General features: G+C 41.6%; 1 protein-coding gene across 5 annotated transcripts; it reads left to right on the top strand.

Annotated features, from left to right (window-relative positions):
• The first annotated feature begins 4,631 nt into the window (after window positions 1-4,631).
• Window positions 4,632-10,288, top strand: LOC133904925 (serine/threonine-protein kinase Nek2). Of its 5 annotated transcripts, none has more exons than XM_062346577.1 (15): window positions 4,632-4,962; window positions 5,718-5,855; window positions 5,947-6,013; window positions 6,195-6,260; window positions 6,365-6,411; window positions 6,500-6,545; window positions 6,636-6,716; window positions 6,822-6,864; window positions 6,957-7,006; window positions 7,083-7,164; window positions 7,251-7,300; window positions 7,634-7,707; window positions 7,802-7,853; window positions 7,951-8,406; window positions 8,769-10,288. In XM_062346577.1, exons 2-15 carry the CDS (start codon window positions 5,770-5,772, stop codon window positions 9,339-9,341), a joined length of 1,773 nt encoding a protein of 590 aa, XP_062202561.1. In that variant the 5' UTR covers window positions 4,632-4,962; window positions 5,718-5,769; the 3' UTR covers window positions 9,342-10,288. The 5 variants fall into 5 exon arrangements, with proteins under 5 accessions (XP_062202561.1, XP_062202563.1, XP_062202564.1 ...); XM_062346579.1 differs by having other exon boundaries at window positions 5,713-5,855; XM_062346580.1 differs by having other exon boundaries at window positions 4,632-5,006.
• The last annotated feature ends 317 nt before the right edge of the window (window positions 10,289-10,605 follow it).

Below are 10,605 nucleotides of genomic sequence, written 5' to 3'. Positions count from 1 at the left end.
GTGAATCCTAAACAAACTTTTAATGTAGCGATGTTAGTTTCCATGGTTTCTCTAGGAGTGACCTCTTCATTGTACCAGGTGTGTCCATGCTCCATGTTCGTAGCAGCAGAAGCTTTGGTGGGACCTAAATGTCACCGCAGGGACGGGATCATGGGTTATTATCCCATTTGTCGAACAAAGCCAAGGCAAAAAGCCTAGAGAAGCTACGGAATCAGCTGGAGACATAGATGAATTTTTCTTTTCTCGACTTCTGTGAACCCTGGTCAGTAAACTGCCGGGAACGGATTTATAAAGCCACAAAGTTAAAAGGTATTCTTTGCAAATGCGCCCTCTGTACATCTCAAGTTTTGCATCGATGGGTCATGCTTGCCTGTCCCTGGTATGACAACACGGCGTATCATACCCGGCAAGTATTGGACAGAGATCGATCTGGGCCGGTCCAAGTGCAGATCTCTGATGTTTTCTTACAGGAAAAGTTGGCTTCGAAGTCATAATCTCCTTTCTGTTTTTTGAAGGGCTCCTAGACTTCGCTAAAAGACGATCTCTATATATAATCTTTTAGGTTGTTTTCTTGAGTTATCTCATTAATTAGTGCTCCCACAAATCTTATAGAGATGATTTATAGCAAAGACGCAGCCTATATTATATTAACTCTCCGTCGTTGTTCTCTATCTTTCACGTAGGATTTTGCTAAGGTAACAATACTAAGAAACAGCTAAGGCCATCTGCATTGAGTTCACTAGAGTTTTCTAGAGGCTACGACGAAATACGCATGTACACAGGGGAAGAAGTGCAAGATGAACAAACAAATGAACCGGATGAGAACTGGACCAACCGGAGCAGTAGAGGTCAAGTATACGGGTCGCTTTCTCAGGCTGTGTCGATCATGAGATGCATCTAAGTTTGTTTTGTTAATAATTGGCCGGTGTTTGTGCATTGGATTCCACTGCAACTACTCCATCTCCATGTGAGAACGCAGGGTCGGTCCCTGTCGGATTTCATTTCATATCATGCACGTACGCTACATGCATTTAGACGATTGTCGATACCTCCCCATTTTTTCGTTTTCTTTGATAATTCTTTTTTTTTTCATTTTGCGTAGACCGTGTTCATCTCTTTTTCTTTATGTGTATATAGACCTGGTTGAGAAATACAAGCTTAAGCTAGGAGAGTTCAACCTCTTTATTATCGTGTAAAAGAAGAGTTGATGAACGACGACTTGACTCCTGAGTTTTGGCAGGAATGTTATTGGAGTCACCACGTGGTCACTTGACTGGCAGATGCGAATCCTTGGTTTTGCCTCTCCCTTCCCGCCTCTAAGAACTATGGCTTCAGAACGTCACAGATCTGATGGATATCATAGTCAATTAAGAAAACACTTATGTGATAGAGATAAAGCAGATGGTTCCACTATAGAGCCATCCCCCATAAGCTTGAGGGGAGTTTAGAGGGCAAAAACCGTCTGGTATAATGGAACATCACAAATTGATCCTAACAATAACCGTTTGTGATATAATTCTAGACAGTTGCTTGTAGGAGCCGTCTATAAAACGATCTACATCATAGACAATTCATTTAAGTGAGTTGTCTGTGATAAAATGCCAGACGGGTTTCCATAAGAGCTTTATGTGATATGGTGGTTATCACAATTGATTCCTATGTGAAATTATCTGGAATATGAAGAATTTAGTAGTCGAGCGGATAAAGCTTCGTATTTTATATTCTCGTGGGAGGCAATTAGGGGTTTCTCCTTCTATCACTCTACTCGATCTCTCTTTCACACACACTTCTCTCTCGATATGTCCACCTCATGATCCCTTGCTCCTCATCGTTGCCCTTCATGCTTCCCGATTCGTTGCTGTCGCCGCTGCTTTCACCCTCCCTCCCATTGCTTTCAATCTACACATCTCAACAACAGGATCCTCGTCCTCGCCTCTCCACCTCTAGCAATGACACCCCTTGCCGTTATTCTTCTCCAACTCCAGCGTGTTGTGATCTTCGGTTGTGACTTATCTGAGTCCCACTATTCTCTGTGTTGTGGGCTTGTACAATGACTTTGTTCTCTTATTAAAGGAGACATTGTCTTAACATACAAAACATCGTCTGCCTCCTCGAGCATTTGAGTGAGGTGCATGGTCTCAACTGAAGCCCCATATGCCGTGGCACCTTCCTATATGCTTCCTGAGGCGAAAGCTCTAGCTACGATCTTTCAAAAAAAATTAAGTACAAAATTACGTTTCTTTTCGATAAACTATCACAAAACTATATGTTTTTGTTTCTATTTCACAAAACGACACTTCTTTTGAATTATGCATAATAGAACTACATTTTTTTTATTCTATCTCATAGAACTACACTTTGCAACAAAAATTCGCAAAACTACACTTTGAAGATTTTAGACTCACATGACATACTCACACCCTCCATGAGTATGTCATGTAGGTCTGGGTTGTTCAACCGCATAAAAGTGTGGTTTTGTGAAAAATTGTTGCAAAAAAAATATAGTTTTGTGAAATCGAAATAAAAAATGTATCTCTGTGATAACTTACCTAAAAGAAGTGTGTTTTTTGAAATGAGAAAAAAAAGTATAGTTTTGTGATAGTTTACCCTGAAGAAGTGTAGTTTTGTTATATTTGCTGATTTTTTTTTTACCATGCCTCCGCTTTATCAATAGAGGTAATTCAGTCATTTAGCATGCCTCTAATTTTTCAATTTATTTTTATCATTTATTTGCACTTTGAATATGACCTCTCCAAGAAATGGAATCCAATTGCGGACAGATCATACCAGAGCTGAGTGTCAGTGGAAAATTTGCAGCGGCCAATAACAAATATATGTGCGTCAGTGCGTGTCATTTTCCCAAATATTTTCGATATGATAAAGAAGTGCTTCGCTAGCTTTATCCAATACAATTTGGTGCGTTCGAAAGTGTTTTCAGAATCCGTGCTTTTGTATGACGAGGATGCATCACGCATTGGAGGTTAGCAGGTTTCTGTAGTGCACCAGGTCATTTTCTAAGATGATCGTGACTTAACCATCCATCGATCCAGAGCTTCTTGCAAATTGTGATTAAACGCAGGTACGTTGCAACGAAAGCAACCGGTCGAGAAACCATAAATGCTTTGCTGCGATAAACATGAATGCGATCGAGCTGCTTTACCGAGCAGCATCAGATGGCGTGTAAAAAGAAGACATGGATGGAGCAATGGCAGTGCAATGCTCAATGTGAAGTTTCAGAGAGAGAGAGAGAGAGAGAGAGAGAGAGAGAGAGAGAGAGAGAGAGAGAGAGAGAGAGAGAGAGAGAGAGAGAGAGAGAGAGAAAGCAACCATGGCATGCAACCAAAAGCAGAGATGGCAGCGCCATTGCAGAAAGAATGAAAGAAGCAAAGAGGAGAGGAGAAGAAGAAGCAACAAGAGAAAGAGCGAGAGAAAGAGATACAGAGCAGCAGTGTGATTGGCCCTGATCTGATCCTGTCTTGTGCTCCCTTTTTTTTTCATTTCACAAGATGCCAACAAACAAAGGCTACATGTATGTATTTTTGTTTCGGATGCTGTACCCGTGTAGATTATAATATTGCAAGCTTGTTATTTGACATGCCATATAATACTACAACTTGTGCTTTTAGTGATTGCACTAGAAAAATTAGATATGGCTTTCCTATAGCATCAGCCCCTGCCTTATGCTATGCACCCTAGTAGTATAAAAAAACGAGGTTAGGATTTTAGTTTATTGGACCTATGCTATGTAAGAAACTCAGAGCTATTGGAAGCAGGGTTAACAAATTTGTTAAAAACAGCTCAAATTTCGTGTTTTTCGATCAATTCAGTCCGCACTTCATTCAAAATGCGACCGCATTTAGGTTCGATTCAAATTTGAAACTAAAAAAATAAAAAATGACAAAATTTGTCTAGTTTCTACCGACTTTCACGAATTCGTACCGATATTAGCGATTTCGAAGAATTCGCCAGGGTTTGATTTTCGGTGCTCGATCGCATTTGTGAACCCTGATTGGAAGTAGCTAAATGCGGTTCTGCCCTTTTGCTGTTGATTTCAAACTGCAACCGTCTATAGATTAACGTACCAATAGTAGGAAAACTTTCGACTAAAGCCCCGTTTGAAATGCATTAGGAAAACTTTCTCTTTCTCTACCGAAAAATTATTTTCTAAAAATGTATTGTAAAATTCCGACATTCCAAACAAGCTCGTAGTCTAGATAAGTTATATTTTTATCTGATAGTCTAACTTTTCACTTTGCCGTCTCTAACATCTAAAACTAGGGCAGCTCTGAAGTTCATATGATTAGAAATACGATCATGCTCTCTATAGAGTACATTATCCCCGGGGGGGCTTGGGAGCTCCAATTTTTTGTCATAGAAGAGGAAGAAGAGGAGACTGAGAGAAAAATAGGAAGGGGAGTTGAAAGAAAAAGAGGGAGAGCATTAGCTGATCCGCCACCGTATAATAGTATATTCGCATTCTAGTGACCTTTTTTTGTTCTCACATCAAACGGATGCAATCCAAAAGAAAAAAAGAAAAGCACCAATTTGACCACACAATGTGGGGCCCACCTATCTCTCTCCTCACTCATCACACTTCTTCAGTCAGAGCCATCACGGCACCCTCTCTCTCTCTAGCCTTTCTCTTCTTCTCTCTCCTCGGGAGCCTTGCCTTGGCCTCGTCCCTCCCACTCCTCCTCCCCACCCCCACCCCCATTGCTTTTAGGCTATATAGAGGGGGATTGGATTGGAAAGGGTGCTCTCGGGGAGTTTGAACCCATCAAAAACCCATCTTTCTCTTCCCTTTCGCTCGCGACTCTCTCTCTCTTCCCGCCGCCGCCGCCGCCGTCTAGGACCAAATGCGGCGAGATCTGCGTCGCGCGTGACGTCGTCGTCCGCCGAAGCCTGCTCTCTTGTGAGTTCTAACCAGGGAGCGCTTGGTCTCGGATCTCTCCGGTGGTTCAGGTGAATATTCGCAGTGGAGCTGGCGGTTCAGGTTCCGAGCTTGGGTTAGGATGCTTTATTTCCCCCCTCTTTTTTGCTCCTCGATCAGTTGGAATAGTGGAATAGCTGATTCTGTTCGGTGCAATGTTGCTCAAGTGGTTTTGGTATGCTCTTGGAGTTGGTGATTCTACTCCTGCCCCCCCCCCTCCCCCCTCAAAAAAAAAAGATTGGACTTTTTTGTTGCTTGGATTCGGGGATCGCATTTCACTCTCTGAACATTTTTTGATGTTTTTCGTGGAGTTTGCATTTAGGATTCAGTAAATAAACTGTTAGAATATTTCAACTATAAGTTGGTAGGAGTTGGGACTGATTTTCTCCCCTCCCCTTCAATTTCGATGTGCTCTCGAGGCCGACATCTCGGCTCAGAGTCAGAGCTCCATTCTTTTCGACCCTTGTTTTCAGAACAGTTTTTGGGACTGTCGGCAAGTTTTGTCGCGCTTTCGCATCCGTAATTTCAGGTCACTTGTCTTTTCTTGCATTTTCTTTCATGTGACCTCACGTTTTCGTCGCCCTCTTTTCCATTTATTTTTCCCTGAGAATGCTTTTAACTGAAATTGTACTACAATCAAGGTTTAATGGAAGGTATTGCTTACTTGCTTTGGAATATATCTTGAGCTAGCCATGTGCTAACACTGACTTGTGGGGAGTAGTTGAATGCACTTGTTAGTCCACCTTCACCGATTTCTTAACAAAGTGTTGGTTTTCCTCTAGGACAGTAAAAGGAAAAGAAAACAAACCTGCTGTGTGTGAGCTGCAGACTCCAAAAGGATGGATCAATATGAGGTCTTGGAGCAGATTGGAAAAGGAGCATTTGGTTCTGCACTGTTGGTGAGGCACAAGATGGAGAAGAAGAAGTGAGGCTGACCTGCACTATTCTTCATCTATGGGCTAAGCTATTTTTGTTCAGTAATTTTTATTGTGCTGAGCTTATCTATTATCTTGCAGGTACGTGCTCAAGAAGATACGGCTTGCGCGGCAAACTGATCGAACTCGCCGGTCTGCCCACCAGGAGGTTGGCATCTTCTAGTTAATCTATGCTACCTTTTCAGCATTTGGTACAGAATAGTTAGTTGTTGCCAAGAGTTAGTTGCTGGATACATTACTGTGTTCATGCCTTCATCATGATGATGCCATGTTTAGTTTGGCAAGCCATGAACTGATCTGATATGATCTACGTGGAAATGTTCTTGCAGATGCAGCTTATTGCGACGGTGAGGAATCCGTTCATCGTGGAATACAAAGATTCATGGGTAGAAAAGGTAGGCAGAAGGGCAAAACAAAGTTAATAAGTGGTACCATATTGCATGGTTGGGTGAAAACCTTTTGTTGTTATGCATCTCATTCATTTTCTTTAAAATTTCAGGGTTGCTACGTTTGCATTGTTATAGGTTATTGTCAGGGAGGAGACATGTATGTATTTCTGGGAGGTTAAATAACTTTTGAAATAGTTTGTTCACAAACCTTTAGTTCCTAGCTAACACAATCTATATTGGTCCAGGGCTGAGACTATCAAAAGAGCCAATGGTAACCATTTTTCTGAGGAGGTGCAGTTCTTGACCTTGCTTTTATTCTGACTTTTTTTTGGTTCTGCTGCAACCAAAGAATTCACCCTTACCTGCTTTATCATTTTCCAGAAAATTTGCAAGTGGCTTGTGCAACTTCTCATGGCTCTTGATTATTTGCATGCAAATCACATTCTTCATCGAGATGTGAAGGTCAGTACCAGTGCTTGATTCGGAGCACATGATGATACTTTTTTATCTTTGTAAGGCATGTAATTATGCGAGTAATGCCGACTAAAAGTGCTCAATTTGTTTCAGTGCTCCAATATTTTTATTGCAAGAGATCAAAGCATACGCCTTGGTATGTGACTTAGTCTCAAGAAAAGTACAATACTTTATGTATGAGTTCAGCAGTCCTGGTGATGATTTAATTCCATATCTGTACAAACGTAGGTGACTTTGGGCTTGCAAAAATATTGACTTCAGATGATCTTGCGTCTTCTGTAAGTGGACTTGAAATTTTGAGTTTTCTTCCATGTATTTGATGGTGTTGCTTATTACTGTATTGCTCCAACAAAGGTGGTAGGAACACCAAGTTATATGTGCCCAGAACTTCTTGCTGATATACCGTATGGAACCAAGTCCGATATTTGGTCTCTAGGTTTGTATCACTATAGTGTCATAAATCATGTTTCTGCACTAATATAGCATTCTTGTGATTTAATACTCATTGATTTTTTTTCGCAGGATGTTGCATATATGAAATGACTGCTCTCAGGCCCGCATTTAAAGCTTTTGTAAGTCCCTGACCTACTTTTTGGAGATGTCTGTATTTATTTTGTGTTCTTGCAACTAGTTAAACTAAAACTTCATATATACTTGTATTACTGAATATTCGATTCTTACGACGTTTTCCCATAATTATTTGCCTTGTCTTGGAAATTCTATGTCATTTATATTAGTATATTAGGAATTCTTATGAATATATTGCAAGACACTCTACGTTGCATATATGTTGTAACCAAGTCAGTTTGAATATTCATAATTAAATATAATTGGATTACTATCTCTGTCCTAATAACCATGCAACTCTATGAAATTTAGAATCTGATTTCATCATTTCTTGGCAGGACATGCAAGCTCTGATTAGCAAGATCACAAAGTCGATAGTATCACCATTACCCACGAGATATTCTGGTGCCTTGTAAGTTTGTTATTGAATTGTATTCCCTTTTATTTTTATTTGTCCATCATCTTACCTGAATGGAGCATGCTTCTGAAAGCTTTACTTCATGCAGTAGGGGACTTATCAAGAGCATGCTACGGAAAAGTCCAGAGCGCAGACCAAGTGTAATTCCTCAGTGCCCTTTTTTACTGATATACTAGTTGTGCTAATGTAAAAATTGTTTACCCTGATAGAAACTTTTTACATAACTGTAATATACAGGCTGCAGAACTGCTAAAGCATCCACATCTTCAGCCTTATGTGCTTCAAGTCCAATTGAAGTCTAGTCCTTGTCGCAACATATCTCCAATTTATCAATCTCTGACAGACAAAGTTAAGAAGATGACATTTCCCAACGATATAACTGATTCTGTACGAAGAAGGGTGGCAAGAAGAAACTCTTTGGGAAATGAGAGGACTGTAACATTTTGCAAACCATCTCCTGAGCGAAAATCCATTAGCTCTACTCGGAGCATCAAAGAATATACAACTACTCAGAGTGTCAAAGAGCTGTCCATTGACAGCAGTCAAGTTGATGAGGAGGTTACCAGTAAAGCCATTATAGCAAAGACATCAGGCATTCTAAGGACTCCCAAGAGTACTCCAGCCAAGACATTCACAACTAGAAATCGGCTGGATCCTCCAAAAACATCTTATACCAGAACAAATCATGGCGAGGTATTTTCACAATGAGCTTGTTCTATGTTATTTATGCTTTTGTTAATACCGATAAATGTGCTCTCTATTTGTTTAAAATTGTCATGATTCTCAGTTACAAGATGCACATGTTCATACTCATTTGATGTTAACCTTAATAAGCTTATCTTTTAGTTGAGCTTTGGTGGTCCTCATAGTTAGATATTTGTCACAAGTTCATCAATTAAGTTTTCATCATGATGCATTTGTTTACCGAGTCTAAATTATGCTAATTTTTGGCTTAAGCATGAGTTTGCATTTACATGACCATGTTACCTGTTTTATTCTTATATGTTGAAACATGTAGTCCCTTATTCATTCAACCTATGTTTCCCCCTGTACAGCTGCCCTCAAGAACACCTCTAAACAAAAGTGCTCGTACAGCTCGAAGAACATCCCTCCCGCTGCCAACATATGGAACACCTAGCAATCGCACCATCAGCATCCTCGACCAGCTAGACTCCCCAGATGTCTCTGTCAACGCCCCTCGGATTGACAGAATTGCAGAATTCCCACTAGCTTCATCCGAGGATCCCTTGGTCCCCACCAACAAGCTCTCTTCAGCTCATGGCTCGTGCTCCACACCTCCCTTCATCAATCGGTCGATCACCAAGGACAAGTACACAATCCAGGTGTTACACACCGATGGGGACAATGGAAGTGACTCGTCGGGCCGCAACGCCACCGCCGCCTCAAGCCGGGGATCCAACGACTCGAGGCTGCAGCGGTTCGACACCTCGTCGTATCAGCAGCGTGCCGAGGCGCTGGAAGGGCTGCTGGAGTTCAGCGCGCAGCTGCTGCAGCAGGAGAGGTACGATGAGCTGGGGATCCTGCTGAAGCCGTTCGGCCCCGAGATGGCATCTCCGAGGGAGACTGCCATCTGGCTCACAAAGAGCTTCAAGGAGACAACATCATAGCCTCTCTTTCTCGTTTTGGCATCGGTATGATTGTCAGTTTTGTAATGCAATGCGTTTAGGTAGTTAATACGATTTTAGGACTGAAGTTTAAGCTGCCGGGAGGCAACACCACCTCAGTGTTGCTGTTGCCCTAACTCAAGTTTTCATCCTCTAGCCAGTTTCCGATTTCCATATAGGAAATTCAGCAATCAGTAGTAGTATTAGAATTGCAAGCTGAACCCAGGATCTGGCAAAGATCTTGAACATTGTACTCTAATCATGTGTCACTTGCAATCATGTAGTACTAAATTGGAGGTTTGGAGATCCAGTTGGCTGGGTCTCCCCCATCTTGGGCAAAGGTTGAAGAATCCTAGAAACATTCTTGGAAGACAGAGGAGACTCAACTCTAGAAACATTCTGCGAAGGAAAAACCTCAAAATTGAGGGTGATGATTTCAATTTTGTTCCTTGCAATCAAAACACATAGGGGGCTACATATCATCTGTTTTTTAATGTACTTTTAGTACAAGATGCTGCTCATCGGTTGGAATAACCTGGAGTCTTTCGGTCGATTTCTTCAAAATGATTTGAGGAAGCGGCTCAAGGTTTTCAACATCCTTTCTTCATAGAAGTCTTGCCATTGCCTCCTGGGAGATCTGGAAGCAAAGAAACTCGAATATCTTTCGGCGATCCACTCCTACTTATAATAACCGGAAGAACAACTTCATAGACACCGTGCACTTGCAGCTGCACAGAATGAAAGGCGCCTCTCTCTTTGTGAATTAATTCCTTTGTATAGTCTATTTCTCTTTTTAGGCTCCTTCCTCGGCCTCCGTCCCTTCGTCGACAGCGCGCCTAGCCTTAGGGGCTTGTGTAGTGCATTTGTTGCTATTGTGACCTTGTTTTTCTAATAAACTTTTTTCTTTTAAAAAAAGGTTGAAGAATCCTATGCTTTGGATACCCAGATTCCAGCTTCCTCTGGCTACACTATTCCCTCTAGACACTCCAAATTGTACGAGAAGAAAAGGTTATGCTACTCTGAATTTCTGACTGATCAGTGCATGCTGGATGATGCATGCATGGATGGATAGATATCACATATTCGCATACCATGTACCTACCCTTGTGCTTGTATCCTTGATGTGCAGGTAAACCAAAGCCATGTCGTGTGATCTCGCAAGTCACAGCTAGCTACCAAACGGCAGCGGCCACGTGACGAAGCCGGCAGAGAATACACGCCGAATCTCTCCATGTGCCCTGCCGCGCCGTCTCCCGTAACGTTCACC

The sequence above is a fragment of the Phragmites australis genome, chromosome 22, assembly GCF_958298935.1.
Source record: "Phragmites australis chromosome 22, lpPhrAust1.1, whole genome shotgun sequence".
NCBI lineage: Eukaryota > Viridiplantae > Streptophyta > Magnoliopsida > Poales > Poaceae > Phragmites > Phragmites australis.
Note: the sequence above shows the minus strand (reverse complement) of the source record. Positions and strands in the feature narration are given on the sequence as shown.